Source organism: Osmerus mordax, chromosome 17 (assembly GCF_038355195.1).
Source record: "Osmerus mordax isolate fOsmMor3 chromosome 17, fOsmMor3.pri, whole genome shotgun sequence".
Classification (NCBI taxonomy): domain Eukaryota; kingdom Metazoa; phylum Chordata; class Actinopteri; order Osmeriformes; family Osmeridae; genus Osmerus; species Osmerus mordax.
In genome coordinates this window covers 3131112-3149856 of record NC_090066.1, presented here as the reverse complement: position 1 = coordinate 3149856, position 18745 = coordinate 3131112, and the positions used below count along the sequence as shown (strand labels likewise).

The window sequence follows — 18745 nt, the reverse complement described above, 5'->3', positions numbered from 1 at the left end:
ACAATTGGAGAGAGACACGGCATTATCAGACCCATGAAATTATAATAAAGAGATCCGTGTTCCCGGTAAATGTTTTCAGTCGCATATAAGGATTGATTGTGTCAGTTGGGGGGGAGCGTGTATCTGCAGGCATGTGGCCCCTTGACCAGTCATATATTATTCATCCAGATAGCAGGACGTCTGTCTCCCAGCCTGCACACCAAACACATCTGCACCTGCTCATTCAATTTGGCTGTGACTTTGAAGGATATCTCTCCTCCTCCCCTTCCCTCTGCCTCTGCCGAACAGCTACAGGAGGCATTATGCAGATGCCTTTAAGTATGTGTGTGTCTACGTGTGTGTGTGTGAGTTTGTGACTACAGTATGTGCGTGTGAGGGTATGCATGAGAGAGAGAGAGAGAGAGAGAGAGAGAGAGAGGAAGAGAGAGGAAGAGAGAAAGAGGGAGAGAAAGAAAGGGAAAGAAGAGAGGGGGGTGGGAGGAAGATTGTGTCAGAGGAGAAATAGATGTTTGCATGTTCGCAATGTCTTTGACCCTATCAAAAGCTGCCTTAAAATCTGAGATGCAAACAGCATAATGCAATCGCATGCATATATATGCATGTATTCTTGTGTGTGTGTTGCATAGTGTTTATGTCAAACATTATGGTGTTTTTTATGCATGCCTGCACGGTAAGCCATGTTGGCGAACCTTCAACTGTGTGTGAATTCATGTTTGCTCCCCTTTACTTAACCCAAGGCCACACAGAGACTGGAGAGAGCTTAGGCCAGGCCTGGGGTGGTGGCGTGGGGTGGTGGCCTGGGGGGATGGCGTGGGGTGGTGGCCTGGGGTGGTGGCGTGGGGTGGTGGCCTGGGGGGATGGCGTGGGGTGGTGGCCTGGGGGGATGGCGTGGGGTGGTGGCCTGGGGGGATGGCGTGGGGTGGTGGCCTGGGGGGATGGCGTGGGGTGGTGGCCTGGGGGGATGGCGTGGGGTGGTGGCCTGGGGTGGTGGCCTGGGGGGTTGGCGTAGTTCATTTGTAATATTGATTGTGCATTAACAGTTGACTCTGGGCTGATCTACGGCCATGCAAGAGCAGGTGTAAAGGGGAAACGTTTCCGCTTGCCACGCACCCTACCTCATTATACACGCTGCGTAGTGGCTGCTGTTTAATGGACTCTGGTCCTACCTTGAAGAAAGTGTAATGGTAAATCAATGAGGTGAAGGGCAGGGGGAGGTACACTGGCCCCCTCACTCTGGCACCACCCACCCAGGAGCTGATGCAGCGCTCTGACAGGGGGGTGGGGGTGGAGGGGGGTGCAGGTTGGCAGCTGGAAGCTTGGAGCCAGACAAGCTAGTGGTCTGACAGGCAGGCAGGCTGGTTGTGTAGGCTGGTGGGCTGACAGACAGGCCGGTAGACAGACAGACAGATAGACAGGTAGGTCTCATCTCTGGTTGACGTACGTGTTAATACAGGGTGTTCTATGAGAAGAGAGGAATAGGAGGAGATGAGTCCTCCACGCTGTTTAGATCTACACAGAATGAAAAAAGAGAGAGCATGATGAGAAGGAATGGGTTTCATAAAATAAAGAGAGAGGAAGTGGAGAGAGAGAGAGAGGGGAGAGTCAGAGAAGAGAGGAGAAGACCTTTCAGACCTACCAAATGGATCAAAATTCCCCGTGAACCATTTGAACAACACACAAGGCCAATTCTCCTGAAAGAAGAGGCAATTCTCCCGCTGCCCTGCTTTCCACTTTACTGTGACCTTTGTGTCTCCCCAGCAGACCTAGCCTGTGCTTTGTAAGGTCTACCATTCTGCAGGATGGAGCAGCAGTACGGGTCACCAGCTGAAACCTTACAGACTACTTAATCACCGCCCTGAGGCACAATACTGTACCATATGGCCCAGCTGTATTCTGCACCCACCCTCCCCACTCTCCCACCGCCCCCCCCCCTTAACAGAAAACGTTTTGTTCCTCATGTGAAAATGTCAATTTTTACATAACCTCTAAAGTGGTTAGGGAGGCATGACCATCTACTGAACCAGTATCATCGTTTGCCTCTCTTTTCCACTCGACCCCCGCATCCCCCCCCCCCCCCCCACCCTGTGACCAGGGATTTAACGTCCACTCCAGACCTGCAGCTTCTAAACCAACAGAGCCGGCTGGTCTGAGAGTTACCGCCTCACTGTCACACTTCTCTGCAGCTGGCTGACCCTCTCTGCACACATTAATACACCAGCTTTCACATCCTCATATCTCACCGTTCCAATTATACACAATACACAACCTGTGGATGTGAGCGAGTTAGATGTTGTGTGAGTGTGTGTGTGTGTGTGTGTGTGTGTGTGTGAGTTCGCCTTTGTTAAAGCCCAGCTTCTAGTTCGGCAGTTTAATACAGTCTTGTGGTGCACAAGAGACCTGAGTTTGAATGCTATAGGTCACTCTCTAACAGTACAAGCAGTATCCCCAACAGTATCTGGTTCCACATCTCGCTCTCTGCCATTTCAAACTGTGCTGCATCGTCTCACTGATTAACAGCATCCATCTAGCTGTGATTGCATTTGCCCTGTGGATTGCCTATATCTCTCTTTGTCCAGGCGACACTAGGCCAAATGCTAGTTATTGTCACTTACTGTAATGCCAACAGACCACACTCTGCCGACGGTTTCCTTTCTCCCATTTTGATCTTCCTACTATACAGAGTTTTCTAGTTTTCAGCTCAGCTGTATTTGGGTAATGGTTGATTCTCCTCTTTTATCTCCTGGCTGAGGTTTTTAAAGCAGACTATTAATTCTTCCTTCATGTGACAGAGGTTAATATGCCGGTATTGATACCAAAGCACATCCTCTGGCCGGTAATTTTATCTAGCCTCCTCCCCCTTCCATCTTCTCTTACTGGTCTATGTTCAGTGGTAATTGAACAAATGATTTGGCGAAGGTACTCTGCTAAATGACTAAATGTACTCTGATGGGAGATGTGAAGTTTCACAGTGTGAACACGTTAGGTTAGTCTTTAGTGCTGATGGAACTGGATCTATGCTAGGTCCTGAACATCCTGAATCGTGTGATATGCCATTTTTAAGAGTTTATATGCTATCAAAGCCATGTAGACCCTCACTGAGGTATTAGAACCGTTTATGGGTCGTGCTATCGCCATGCTGTGACAATAGAGACATGGACCAATGATCTCTGAAAGATGTTAGCCTATCCAAATAGGAAGTTCCATTAGCATTTTTGCCGGCTCAGGGAACTTGTATTATCCCTTAGCTCCTGTCCTCCTGCTCACTCTCATCCCATAATTAAACTGTGGATTCACCCTGTTCTCACCGCAACACAGGGGCCTTGGGCGATCTAACACTTCAGCCTCACAAGGTGCCACATCCAGTTTGGCTGGCTCAGTGGGCTCAGTGTCAGCGGACGAATACCCCACAATGTCATCCCAGACAAAACCAGTCCAGCTCGGAGAATGCAGGATTATGAATTAAACATGGTGAAAAATGACGTGCCCTACGTGTTTCTGAATGAGCACAGCAATGAATCTAAGATCTAGTGTTAAAGCTTGGTTGTGTAAGACATAGATCCAACAGATATTGGCCAGAATGAGGGCTGTTCTGCCGTAGGAATGTGTCGAGTGTCGAGTATCAGTGTGATACAGTGACATGTAACCTTGTTTAGTAGAAGGCAATGATGGTAGTATATCCATATTTAATTACATCAACTTTTGAGATCTAGAACACTATCTGCAGGTGTGAAGACAGTGTATTCGCAGACACAGTTAAGTACATCCTGTTGTTAATATAAGTGGAGTGAACAGTCTGGGAATATTAGGAGCCGTGTTAACTCTACCACAAACAAATGATAACTTTCCATTTTCATTAATCAAGTCTGGATTTACATAACCACAGTTTATTCACTTAAGAGTAGGCACTCAACACTAGGAAGCAGCATAAACATGGCTTTGTCTCATCTGATTACAATGCTGATGTAATCACCCAGCACATCATATTAGCATGGCTCTGGCAGGAAAACAATGAATTAATCGTAAGTAATGAAAGTATGAATCACGTCCTAAAACTGTGTAACACCTCTGAAGTGAATTGGTTCTTTAATTCGTTTGTTCAAGATCCTGGCTGTATCTGGAGGTACATGCACTAAAAATGTGCTTTCAGAAAGCAGCAGCTTTTCAATTATAGAACCTTTCTTTTTCTCATACTCGCTGCAATAGGCCTATACATTTTTTTCATCGCGTCAAAAGGTATTGATCACATAAGAGATATTGATCACTGACATGAAGTCATACCCAAAGATTGTTTCCATTTAAACTATTAGCAGGAGAGGTAGATTGGAAAACAGAATAGAATGCAGGCCCTAGGGACACAAAATGGCTGCCTATCATGATTGATGTTGGAGCGGGAGGCAATAAGAGTTAACCTGAGCACATTAGGGTGTGTGTAACTGTGATTGCTAAACACAGAAGCCAAAGTGAGCCTGGTTGAGGATCTGAACCGGGCAAACTGAATAACAGTGCTAAGCTCGCTTTCTAGAACAGAGATTAATCTGCAGTGCCCTATAATGAGGAGAGGCTGAGGGGAGGGACAGAAAGAGAGAGAGATGGAGAGAGAGAGGCAGGAAGAGGCTGCGGGAGGGGGGAAAGAGGCTAACCACGTTTATCAGAATGCTCTGGGTGTTTCGGCTTATTATTAAAGTGCCAGGTGCTTTGAAAAATAACACCCCCACCTCCCACTCTCCCCTTAGCTCTCCTCCCCAGCCTCCTTACATCCTCCACCGCTCTCTCTCCCTTTTCTTTCCTCCCTCGCTCCTTCCTCAGCCTCAATGCATGCCTCATCTCTAAGCACCCCCCCCTTTCCCTTCCTTCTGTCAGGGGCTTGAAGAATGAACTCTTGGCCTGGTGTTGCTAGTGGACCAGACTGCAGTGTTTCTGCTGCATGCTCACTTTTTCATCTCACTCTCTGGCTGCTCGAGTGGAAACGGAGAGGGTGATGGAACGAACCAGTCGCTTCAGCTTGCTCTCTTTCTTATCCCTCTCTTTTTTATCCATCACCTCTCCCCCTCGCCCGCCCACCCCTCCTTCCCTCACTCCCTTTCCTTGTTTTTCCTCCCACCTTTCAGTCTCTCTTCTTTTTCATCTGTCGGTTCTGGTGTTTGTCGTTGCGCTGTGCAGCCCAGGTTGAGGCAATCGCCATCACACCCATCCGTTCAGTAAAAGGTTGTTATGTGTGACAAATGACACTGCTGGCTGACTGTGGAAACATAGCAAACAAACACCATGCTACATGGAACCTTCACATTGTGCACATTCACCGAGGGAGGAGTTGATGAACAAGTTGGGATGAACACCCACACACCAGGTTTTCCGGTGTATATTGTACTCTACAGTATGTTTATTTTGCACTGATTGGCTGCCCATTTCATCTTGGTGAAGGCCATCTAAACTTTGAGGAGTTTTGACCCTTGAGCCATATGCTTAAAGCCAAAATAGCTGCCATTTATGAGTTTAATAAGACATCTATTTAAGTCCAAATGTACTCATCCCCTAATGTCAGTTTAATACCAGGCATGTCCCAGGAGGTACCCTATAAGGTCAATCAGATATAAATCCAGGGTGGTTTCTTGAAGGCTCTGCAATATAAATGTCAACATGCGTCAGTATGCCCATAACAAATGTCAATAGACCTAAATCCCTTCTGCCCTTTTATCCACGTAATATTTTCCTATTTTCATCACGTCACGTTTTATCCTGCTGTGTTTTGCAGATGGGAATGGATCGGCATGGCGACGCTGGACGATGGCCGTCTGTTTGCTGAGCTGGACGTGACTTCCTGAAGAGCCCTTATCATCGCTCAGGGTCAGCTTGACCGCAGTTTGACCGCAGCCTCTGGAGGAATCGCTGACGGTGGTCACCGCCTGAAGGGCCTTACTTTGAGGATTCTTCTCCCGTAAACGCACAGCTCCCTGGGAAGCCCACACAAGTGGGGCGGGAGGGGGGAAAGTCAATACCCTCAGCCACGACAAATGATTCATTATTTGTGAAGTTATACAGCTGAGCCAACTTATTCTACAAGGACCAATTATTTACTGGAGGTCTCTGGCCAATATGAAGGCCGTGCGGTTTGTGGAGGGGTTGTGTGTGTGGCTGGCCATGGCCTCCTCTGTGCTGGGCTCTGAGGAGAGGCAGGACTGCCCCGAGCTATGTGTGTGTGAGACCAGGCCCTGGTTCTCCCCCAACTCCATCTACATGGAAGCCCCCACCATCGACTGTAATGATTTGGGACTTTTCTCTCTGCCGGCGAGATTACCTGCCGACACACAGGTGCTGCTCTTGCAGACCAACAACATCGCTAAGATCGAGAAACCCCTGGATTACCTGGCCAACGTCACAGAGATTGACTTGTCCCAAAACAACCTGTCGTCCGTGCGGGACGTCCAGCTGGGGCTGATGCCTCAGCTGCAGTCCCTCCACCTGGAGGAGAACTGGATCAAAGAGCTGCCAGACAGCTGCCTGGCCCATCTGGCTGGCCTGCAGGAACTCTACCTCAACCACAACCTCCTCTCCTTCATCTCCGCCACGGCCTTCCAGGGCCTCCGCAAACTGCTGCGTCTGCACCTCAACTCCAACAGGCTGCAGGTGATCGACAGAGCCTGGTTCGAGGCCACGCCTGGCCTGGAGATCCTGATGATTGGGGAGAACCCTGTGGTCTCCATCCAGGACCTGAATTTCAACCCCCTCAGTAATCTCCGCAGCTTGGTGCTGACCAGGATGAACCTGTCCCAACTGTCTGATTATGCTCTGGCTGGCCTCGACAACCTGGAGAGTATCTCCTTCTACGATAACACGTTCCCCGAGGTTCCTCACGCCGCCCTGAGGAACCTGAAGAACCTCAAATTCCTGGACCTGAACAAGAACCCCATTGGGAGGATCCAGCGGGGCGACTTTGTTGACATGTTCCACCTCAAGGAGCTCGGGATCAACAGCATGCCAGAGCTGGTGTCCATCGACAGCTTTGCCCTGAGCAACCTTCCCGAGCTGACCAAGATAGAAGCGACCAACAACCCCAAGCTCTCTTACATCCACCCCAATGCCTTCTACAAGCTGCCCAGACTGGAGACGCTCATGCTGAACGGGAACGCCCTCAGCGCTCTGCACAGGATCACGGTGGAATCCCTGCCCAACCTGCGGGAGGTCAGCATGCACAGCAATCCCATCCGCTGCGACTGTGTGGTGCGCTGGATGAACATGAACAAGACCAGCCTGCGCTTCATGGAGCCCGACTCCCTGTTCTGCGTGGAGCCTCCGGAGTACGAGGGGCAGCACGTCAGGCAGGTCCACTTCCGAGAGATGATGGAGATCTGCCTTCCCCTCATCTCCCCGGAGAGCATGCCTGGACACATCAGCGCCGAAACGGGCAGTTCCGTCTCTCTCCACTGCAGAGCCTTCGCAGAACCGGAACCAGAGATCTACTGGATCACTCCGTTCGGAACCCGGATTCTGCCTAACACCGTTTCTGATACATTTTACATGCACCCAGAAGGAACCTTTGACATCTATGACATCACTGAGGCAGAGGCGGGGCTGTACACCTGCGTGGCCCACAACCTTGTGGGGGCGGACCTGAGGTCTGTCTCTGTGGAGGTGAACGGCTATTTCCCCCAGCCAATCAACGGATCTCTCAAGGTCAACATCCAATCAGTGGACACCAACTCGGTCCTGGTGTCCTGGAAGGCATCCCGTGGCAGCATGGCGCCCAACATCAAGTGGTACGTCGCCACAGACGCCAACCAGCCAACCATGGCCTTCACCGCCCGTGTCCCCTCTGACATCACCGTCTATAATCTCACCCACCTGAGCCCGGCCACACAGTACAAGGTGTGCGTGGACGTGCGTAGCATCCACTACCAGCACGACACCAAGTGTGTCAACGTGACCACCAAGGGGCTGGAGCTGGCGGTGCAGGCCTCGGAGCGCTGGGACGCGGCGGTGGTGGCGGTGTTCGGCGTGCTGCTGACGGTGGTTTGCGTGGCCTGCCTGCTGGTCTACGTGTCCCTGAGGAGCCACCACCTCTACGGAGATGCGAGGAAGTGTCCCTCCAAGCTTTCCCTGACGTCTGAGGATGCCACACTGTCCCCTCCCTTCTTCACCAGACTGCGGGTCTCTGGGAGAGGGCTGCCCAGAGCTGTAGAGGTGAAAGCCACAGTCGTAAACGTATCCGACAACGCCTTTTAATAACCCCGCTCCCCCCCCTCCTGTGGAGAAACACGCGCCAACCACAGAGAAACAGACAAGGCCATTCAGAAAAAGGGAAAACCTGCAGGACTCTGTTTAACATGTGCATCCTGTATGCCTTGACTGTAACATTCTGGGATAATTATGCTACATCATTGGATTGGGAAGGAGAGGCGTTTGGAGGCAGGCCATTCACTCTCCCAGCTAGAACCTAGTCTGTCAGGAGCTGCTGCCTCGTAGCAGCCGCATCAAGTTAAATTCACCAGGCTAAAAACACACTCGTGGACATACCCCTGGGTCATAAACAGAGAAGTACATCATTAAAAAGATGGTGAAAATGACGGCGATGAGCATGAGGTTGAAGACGATGATGGTATCGACGATGAAGAGGGGTGAGGAGGACTACAAAGAAAGCGATGATGAAGGTGTTCTCTCTTTGTTATTGACTGTTAAATGTGTTGAGAGTAGTGGAACTGTCCTTGTGGTCCTAAGCAATACCGTCTGTGCAGTTCAACATTCATAGACGAGATAGAGGTGACACCTGTCCAAGCAGGGAGCAGGTCTACTGTAGTAGGATAGACAATAACAGTGAGCTATGGTGTATAACTTTTGATGAAATATACCCCTCTCCCCCCTTTTCTATTTAAAGCAGAGATGATTTTATTGTTATATTCTTTATATGTAACAGAACCTGTCTGCATAATACATGGGCAGTATAGACTGGTGGCAACTAAGAAAAGATACAGTTAATTCTTGTGAGATCAAGTTCACAAAAGCAAAAGTAAATACAATTCAACCACAGCTCAGTATCTCAAGAGGGCATTTAAGAATATGTTGTTGTTTTTTTGAGTTCTCGAGGAGGCAGAGCTTGAGGGACGAGATGGGAGTATGATTGACAGAAGTTTGACAGATCCACGTAAATGTTGGATTGATTTTTTGTGCGGATGGGTAGAGTGCTGTCCTTTATGGCATCTCGCTGAGAGGAAGAGGGAGGGGCCATGGGTCTATTCAGCCTCGGTAAGTGCCTACATAAAAGACTTCAGAGAACAGGAGAGCTTCGGCAGAATCACCACATACGAACCGCAGAACACAGCCATGTCATAACTACAGAGTCACAGGCTAAACCAGTACTTTTAGTGGAAATATATTTGCAGTATTTTTAGCATAAACATTAAAAAAACATGACGTTCTTGCTTTGGGTGTTAAAGTTAAAAGCCATTTTTATATTGACTGTACTATCTGTGATAAGTGGGCACAATGAAATAAATAAAGTGCTGAATAAAAAAAGAAAGAAATAAATGTCAATTTTTTTTGTAATAAGGAGGCGGCAGTATTTTCTCTGTTCTTCTTACCCTTTGCTGTTGGAATTATAACCACTGGTTTGATTATAGCTTCGGATGTATCTAGTGATTGCTCTACCTAGGAAATTATGTACCATTTCCTGTTAACCCCCAGTATTGGTGACCTTTACTGTTCAAGGACGTTCACTCAGTTGTGAACAACCACCTCGCTGTTCACACAGATGTGAGTAATGAGGTTGTAAGGCATCAGAAAAAAAAGAAAAAAAACTAGTCAGTATATATTGTATGCGTGTGTGTGTGTGTGTAGGTGTTGTACAATGGTCGATTGCATATCCCAGATGTAGCCAAAGACAGAGGCTCATTAGCTGGCTCATTAAGGACATGTTCGTCCTCCAGACACTCTCCCAGCACTCCAGAATTAGTCACAAAGTCACCCTGCTACGACGCGCTCAGCCTCCGGAGTCGGCCAGGCCTCGTCCGAGCCCGGCCCCGGAGCCTCGGAGTCGCATTCTGTTAGTTTGATTAGAGGATGGGGTGCGGAGAAACGGGGAGAGATGATGGATGTCAGTCAGCAGCGGGCTGACACTGTGGATTTATCAGGCAGGGGGCAGGGCCCATTCATCAGGCCAGCGCCTCTGCTCAGCAAACAGGCTCTCTTAGAGTCGGACCATCTGTCAGAGACCCAGGCAGTCAGAGGATGACGGGGCCCCTCCACAGGTAATGCTTACAGAGACGGTGCCTGTCTACTCCCAGTTCACGGAGCATGCTTTCTGGTATGGTCACAAAACATCAAATATCTGTCTGTCTAACTATCTGTTAGTCAGCCTTCCTGCCTCACTGCCTTCCTGTCTGTCTGTCTGTCTGTCTGTCTGTCTGTCTGCCTGCCAATTACCCTGTCTGTCTGTCTGTCTTCCAGCGTGTCTGCCTGCCTGCCTGCCTGCCTGCCTGCCTGCCTGCCTGCCTGCCTGCCTGCCTGCCTGCCTGCCTGCCTGCCTGCCTGCCTGCCTGTCTGGCTGTCTGGCTGTCTGGCTCTTTCACACAAACACAGATCGAAAAGACTGTTATAATGTTTGTTAACCTGGATATTAGAAAGGTGGACTATCCAGACAGTGTGTTCCACATTCAAATAACAGCAAAATAAAAAGGGCGGGGTATTTTGGAAGGAGAGCAGCTCATGGTCATGGGTATTAAAAGTATTGTTTCTTATTAGAACAGTCATGATTTGATTACATCCTTGGGTGAATAAGCTGAATGTTATCCTCAAATTCATTCCTCCTTCTCTGTGCCTGTCTACCCCCCCTGTCTCCCTCTCTCCCTCTTTCCATCTATCTGACTGCCCCCCTCCCCCTCTCTCACCCCTCCTTCACTCCCTGACGCCCTCCACTGGAGCGCTCATGAATTTTGTCGATAGCTTTTTACTGCAAATTTGTACATTTAAAGCTACCTTCATAGGGAAAAAAATGGATTTAGTTGAAATCCTACATGAAAAGACCTAGTGAGCTGTCACCATTTAATCTATACCCAGGAAAAAGAGGGTTTCTTGCTGAATCCTAAAATATTTCGAATATTAAAAACACATTGTTCGTTTTAAACCCCATCTGCAACCCTTGAGATACGAAAAGCATTCTTTTTCAGCACATAGGAAAGTATAGCTCGCTATTGTAGTTTAGTTTAATTATGCACGAGTCTCTGACAGTCTCTCATTCTCCGTGGTGCTGTTCAACAACAGTAGAAGGCTGTAGACAAAGCACTCTATCTGACAGCTTGGTCCCACATCACTCACAAACCCATGGTGACCCTTTTGCCCTTTAAATGAACTTATTCAGAGAGAAGAATAGCGGGAAAGTGCTTTAGTAGCCTAGACCCATTAGTTAGCCGGAGTCAGCAGAATCTGCCCTCCTTTCTCTGAATTCCTCCTTGACAACGTGCCCACTGAAGAGGGGTTCAGGGTCAGACACACTACCATGCTCATGGGTTTGTTTCTTTCAAGCTGACATCAGCAGACCAGATGAGGAGATCTTTTGGGGAAAGGTAAACACACACACACATACACACACACACACACTGACACGCACTTGCTTACCAGTAGAGTACAAACACACACAGTTATCTCCAGAGTCTGGCGTTTCATCCAATATGAATAAATCATGCGTGCCGGATGTAGTAAGCTTAGCACAGCCCAGCATTAAGTGCAGGCCTTGGGCTGCTGTGAGCAGTAATTAGGGTTCCAGGTTTTCTAACAAAACTACTGTAGCACTGGGTGGGTAGAACAGGAAACAGGCCCTCACATGTACTGTTGCATCAAATAAATTGTGTTGACTGGACATGATGTTATCCCATCAACTAAGATATTTCAAAGTGTTTAATAAGGATTTTACACCACAGAAAACACCATGTAAAACCAATGCCATGCCTCAACCTTCACAGGCCCAGAGAGGGCAGGCTGCTCTATATGTTTGAATGATCACCTCATAAAATAAAAAATAAGTCCTGCACACAGTAGCTCAGCCATAACTGCTACAGGCAACTGTTCCAATAAAAAAGTGAAATGTCAACATTTGTTTATAATCCCACTACCAGCACCCTGGGTCAGACACAATTATTGCTTTTTAGAGGTCACATGTGTACTTCCTGAGATATGCTAACACTGACCTTCATAGATTAATTACAACACTAGACAAGCTACTGATGTATCACTCATCTTAATTTCGCTCAGTTTACAAAAACAATGTATGTAACATGGCATTTCTGAGATTACTTCCCAGGAAAGCAATATTGGCGAACATGTTTCTGGCAACACTGAATATTCCTGCAAAAAGGTCTTTCAGCACATGCATAGAGGTATATACAGTCATGGACCTGCTTTGCATGCGTTTCAGAATGTATGTAGATGTTGCCTGGGTTACTGCACTTTTAGATGTAGTTTCATTTGACCGGCATGCTTTTCTTGTATTCCTAACCAACTAAGCACCTTGGGTGACTTGGGTGTCAGACTTGATCCATTCCATTCCAGACATGCGGTCTGGTGTATATGCTGAAAAGTAGAGACAGAATGTCAACTGAATATGTGCCATGGCTTGTCAGAGAGAATGTGGTCAAAAAGCATTTGTGTGCATCCTTCAGTTCTGTCTGGCCTCTTGCTCTCTCTATCTCCCTATCTGTCTCACCGCCATCCCCTCTCTCCTCTCTTCTCACCGCTCAGAAATGAAATGGATACCCTACGTGCCTGTCTCTTTCAACGACATGCACACACACTCTCACAGACAAAGACACAAACACACACACACATGAGCGCCGCAATCTCCAAAAACACATCTGCTATCAGTTGCCTCATTTTAACGGAGCCAATTTCATTTTGAGGAAAGCTGTGAGACTAATAGAGCGTTGATTCAGAGATGAGGCGAGTGATGACATTAGCATGTTCCTGCTGATTACAGAGCTGGCCCTGCACATGCTCAGACTTCACATGGCTCTCTGGACCTACGGGCTCAGAACCAGACTCTCAGAGCACATTCCACTGTTGCCCAGTGCTCGCTTTCAAGCGTGGGAAACAGAGCCTGTTGACCTGCAGCAGCCATGTCTCCTGCGAGGGCTGAATCGATTACAGACTCGCCCTCCTAGGAGCATTACCTCAGTGTGAGGTAATGCTCCTTGGAGGGCTGTCGTACTAATTGGCAGTCCCATTCCCAAACGGATCATTGGTTTGCTGATTATTGATTGATCTGCTGCAGGTCTTCCTGAGCGAGAGGCGAAGCGGCGACTCACAGTCACAGAAGTAGATCAATGGCTCGACTAATGAGCTACTGTAGCATGGCGGTAGCCTTACATCGACGGAGGGATCCAGCATGTACGGAGAGACAGAGGGGATTGTGGACCCTTTCAAAGCTCTGCCAAAGCACCACAATCAAGGTCCTCACATGAGGCGTTCTCCAGAACATCAGAACTCGTCCTTGAGGCTCTGTAGAACGTGTGTAGTTCCTGGCAGAACAGACTTGAGGAGAGAAGAACACACCAGCTTCAGTCTACGGAACGTCCGTCCCGAGGAGTTCTGGAATCGACGCCCCACAGAGCTGTGTTCTAGAACCTGTACTGATGCAAAACAAACATCACCTAATGCACCTTGGAGATGTGCTTACTTTGCTACCACGTAGCCCAGAATGCTCTTCCCGGCTGGTATGGCAGGCAGACTGAATCTGTGTGTGTCCTGCTCAACCTGGCAGGTTGGCTGGCAATCTCTCTCCCTTTATCCTGGTTATATCACCTGGCCTCATTCAGGCCATGTTTTCTGACACAGGAATAATGCCTGGAAAGGCTTTAAAGAACAGCCTGCTGGGCTCTGTGGTGGCAAAGTAATCATATCTCCAAGGTGTAGGATGTTGAACTGCAGGTGCTGGGGGGTACATCCTGCTCTCAATTTCAAACTGTGAAAGAGATGATAGATATATATATATATATATATAGTATATACAGCATAACAGTCATGTGCAGTCATGTGCAGTCATGTGCATTCTACTTACTTCCTCTTCTTGCAAGCAGTGAGCAGGGAGATGTCTCACGTCCACACCTACCTTGGCCCCTCAGATACAGTAGCTGTGCTCACTACACTGTTCTCAAAAGAGCTCCAACAGTATTGGGTGTACAGGCCGCTACCGACAATGATCACATGACCGACAGCCGCTCCCTGTTGGCACCAGGAAGAAGAGCAGAAGGCAGGTGAGGCATCTACACCATGGATTTTCTTTGTTCTTTCTTTCATCAAAAGCATTTCCCCTGTGTCATTACTTATGCTGTCTATGATAGCTAGCCCACTGTGTACGCATGACACACTCACACACACAACCACACACACATGTACGTACACACACAGAGACATGGCTGTGGTTCAGTGGCAGTGGGCCTTTGTTTGTTATGATGGTTGTCAGCGCGTCTTCTTGTAGAAGAGTCGTTGCTTATGAAGGTGATCTGGAGACGATTGGATGGCATATTCGTTCTCTACAATGTCTATTTCCATCCCTTGCTCTCTCTCTTGCTCTCTCCCTCTATCTGTCTCTCTTCCTCTCTACTGCCCACAGGGACTGTTGTCACCAAGGCTTTGAATGAGTTTACTGCACATCCATCATAAACCCCATCCCTCTGTGTGCAAAAGCAGTCCGGTATGGATTCCATACTGTGTGTGTGTTTGTGTGTGTGTGCCCTACACTGTTTGCAACTCAAAGATTATAAATGTCATATTCCCTCAGTTCATTACACGCTTCTGTGGAAACTAAAATAACAATTGCCCGAACTGCGGGGAAAAAAGGAGTTTGATCTTCATTATCCTTTCAGTTTATTTCTTCCTCTCTCTCCCTCCATCTGTCTCTCTTTATGTCTTTCTATCTCTTTTTTTCTCTCTCCTCACTTGTTCTCCAGCTGTCTCCACTCGTTCCTTATAAGACGAATCATTTAAATGAGACTAGATCATTGCAAAAATTAACTGCAATTTCATATTGATGGTAATTGCCTTTAACATTAATTATCTATTTAGATTATTTGAAATTGAAATGAGCAAAGCGGATTGTTTATCATTTCTCTCAACACAGCGGCATTCAGCTCCTCCGAATAATCTGCATTCACGACAACATTCCGGCTGCCCATAATCTGCTAATGTGCTGGGGGAAGGGGATTTGACTGACATGGAATTATGTGCTCACGCTAACATGGACTAACGACTACATGTAGTGGAAAAATGTCTCATTGCATATGCAGAGCGTGGCGTTAAAATAGGTCACCAAAGCTCACGTTCGGTCGTCATGAAATTTTAACTCATATTCTCTGGAGACACTCAGTCAGTGAAAAACTCTCCCAACTTCTCATCATGCATATTCCTGTCGTTTGTACGACTGCCTCGATAGGAGGGATGTTTTTTCTTCTCGTCTTCTGATGTGTCCAAGAGAACATTTCGGATAACTAACACCATCCACACCATCCACACCATCCACAGCATCCACACCATCCACACCATCCACACCATCCACAGCATCCACACTATCCACACCATCCACATCATCCACACCATCCACACCATCCACACCATCCACATCATCCACACCACCCTCACCATCCACACCATCCACAGCCCCCTCCCTCCCTCCCTCCCTCCCTCCCTCCCTCCCTCCCTCCCTCCCTCCCTCCCTCCCTCCCTCCCTCCCTCCCTCCCTCCCTCCCTCCCTCCCTCCCTCCCTCCCTCCCTCCCTCCCTCCCTGCCTGCCTGCCTGCCTGCCTGCCTGCCTGCCTCCCTCCCTCCCTCCCTCCCTCCCTCCCTCCCTCCCTCCCTCCCTCCGCTCCCTCCCTCTGCAGACTCAGGCCATTAGAAAGGCAGCACATTGGCACTCTCTCTCTCCTTCCACACAGTCTGTCCATCCCTCCACTCATATGCTCTCGTGTCTTCTCCTCATTCCACAGTCCGTTCATCTCCCCTCCTTTCTCTTCTTCTCCTTTCTTTGGCAGCCTGACTCCCTTTTCTCAACTTTCTTCTCCTCTCTCCAACCCCTTCACCTCTCTTTCTTCCCCGCTTCTCTGCAACCAACCTGTGTGAGGGTGTGAGCAAGTTAGCAAGTGACACCTTCAATGACTGTGAACAGAGTGAAGGGGTGTGTGAGAGAGAGAGAGAGAGAGAGAGAGAGAGAGAGAGAGAGAGAGAGAGAGAGAGAGAGAGAGAGAGAGAGAGAGAGAACACGAGAAAGAGAACACGAGAGAGAGAGAGAGAACACAAGAGAGAGAGAGAACACGAGAGAGAGATAGTGAGAAGAAGACAGGGTCATTAGTTCAGAATCAGACATATTAAGGTTGGTGTGATTCCGGAGTGAAGGGTAGTAATGAGTTCAGTCAATCTCATATGGTCAGAACAGAGACACATTTCTCCATAGTCTGAGCACAGCATTACACGGTAGAACCACTACAGCAGCCTTACACTGTAGAACCACTACAGTAGCCTTACACTGTAGAACCTCTACAGCAGCCTTACACTGTAGAACCACTACAGTAGCCTTACACTGTAGAACCACTACAGAAACCTTATAATGTAGAACCACTACAGCAGCCCTACACTGTAGAACCACTACAGCAGCTGGCGTTCCAACACAAAACACACTGAACATGCACGTGACACAAACAGTCCTGTCCAGGACTGTACTCCTTTTTGAGCATACGATCTTGAAGTTAGTAACCTTGTCAGCTTTTAAGCACCGTGCCGGTTGAAATCCCTCCGGACCCACACATGAAAAACCCTATATGTGATCATCGGAGTGGAATTGGTTTTGAGGTGAAAGTCTCTTCGACGTGCCTGATGCGTCACCCTCACATGAGCTTCCTGCTGCTGTCCAGGGCTGCTGTGTCAGGGGGGACCAAGGCACAGCTGACAGACCCTAACATCAGGCTCCTCCTTGTCTGTTTAAGCCGGCGTGTCGTCTCTTCAAGCACCACAAACAGGACAGGCTGTTTACATTTACACCAGGCCTCTGTCGGAAATATGGATGACCCTTGGCGAAAAAATAAATAAATGCTGGCTTGTCAGAACAGAGAGTCTTGCAGAGGCAGGCTGACCAAAGAGCTCAGAGACTTCACCCACAGCAGCCCTGGCAGTGCGAGAGAGGACTCAACAAACACCTGACAACTGCAGTTTTATATCTGGCTGTCTTTTACTGATGTCCATTTGCATGTTTTGCAAAATGGAAAAGCAGGTCTCTTTCTTCTGTACTGTGTATTCGGTGTGATGTGGTATGTGTCCCCAGTGATTAAATTGAGCACAGTTCATCAGCAGCATGTTACACATGAAGTCATCACATCTCTGAAGTTCTCACTGACTAATCATGAGAGGTGTTGGGGAATAGGATCAGCCTGGGGGGTAGAATTCTGTGAAGGATGTTATTGTGTATGTGTTTGTGTGTTTGTGTGTGTGTGTGTGTGTGTGTGCATCCTGTTCATTTACGTAGATGTCTCAAATTGCCAGCACTAATGCAGACACATAGGTGCATACTCAATGTCGCAGAATGTACAGTTATTGATTTCGATAAATCAATCCCATTCCTGCACTCTCAGAGCTCACGAGAATCAGTTTGAGTGAAAAAGTCGCAACATCAGAATCAAAGCAAGCACTTGTGCGTGAGCAGGCCTCACAGACGGCGACACCGATTGATCAGGCAGGATCAATCGATCTGCAGGCGGGGAGGCTGGCTCGTCTCTGCCTATCACGTTCATTAATTCTCCGGACTCTCTGACATTTCCATTTGCACACTTCAATTGACAAAATAAAATACCCCTGTTCTCCTCGTTCCTGAGCTCCACGCATGGTAATCACTCCATCGAGAGCAGCGTGCCCCCCCCCTCCTCCAGCCCTTCCTACCCCATCCCTCCATCTCTATGTCCCTGCCTCCCTCTGTCTCCCTTCATCCCTCCATTTGTCCAACACCAACATCCCTCCATTACTCCCTCCCTCCACCCCCCTTCACCCCCTCCATCCCTCCACCCCACATCACCCCATCCCTCCACCCCCCATCCCTCATTCCTCCAAACCCAATCCCTCCATCCCTCAGGCTGACGGCTCATCATGATGAAATGCGGAGCGTAAACCCAGCCCTCTCACAGGAGAGGAATAGACAACAGTGAGCTGCTCCTCTATCAGAGGTCACGACCACAAATCACCTCTGGGATGGATAGACTCTACACTCTCATTTAATTCATTTCTCTATCCGTCTCTCCCTCTCTCTCCCCTGCTTTCTCCATAACCCTCTTCTGTCCAGTCTACCGCATACTCAACCAACTCCATGAGAGTAAAACCATCGCTCAGAATCATCACATCCTACCATTATATTGACCGAATACAAACACACACACACACACACACATACACTCACAAGTTTGTATTGCTATTCTTGTGGGGACTTATTAAACAATCCAATTCAAAATCTTGTTTTCTCTAATCCCCAACCCCATAAGATTTAGCAAGAACCCCAAGACAAATCCTAACCATAGGTCCTAACACTAACCCTTAAACTGTCGTTAACCCCCTGAAATTCACTATAAAAAGCATTTGAACTTGTGAAGACCAAGAAAATATCCCAACAACTTCTTGTTTTTCCTGAGGTGATGTCTGTTCCCCAGAAGAATAGCTAAACATGTGCACATACACACACACACACACACTCAGTCATTTCATTTGGAACCATAACAAGGTCAAACAGGCTCTT

The 18745-nt window shown here is 48.2% G+C and overlaps 1 protein-coding gene across 1 annotated transcript; it reads left to right on the top strand.

Moving 5' to 3' along the window:
* Nucleotides 1–6018: 6018 nt before the first annotated feature.
* On the top strand, nt 6019–9511 carry LOC136960157 (leucine-rich repeat neuronal protein 3). Its single transcript, XM_067254519.1, has one exon. It carries the CDS (start codon nt 6094–6096, stop codon nt 8218–8220), a length of 2127 nt encoding a protein of 708 aa, XP_067110620.1. The 5' UTR covers nt 6019–6093; the 3' UTR covers nt 8221–9511.
* The last annotated feature ends 9234 nt before the right edge of the window (nt 9512–18745 follow it).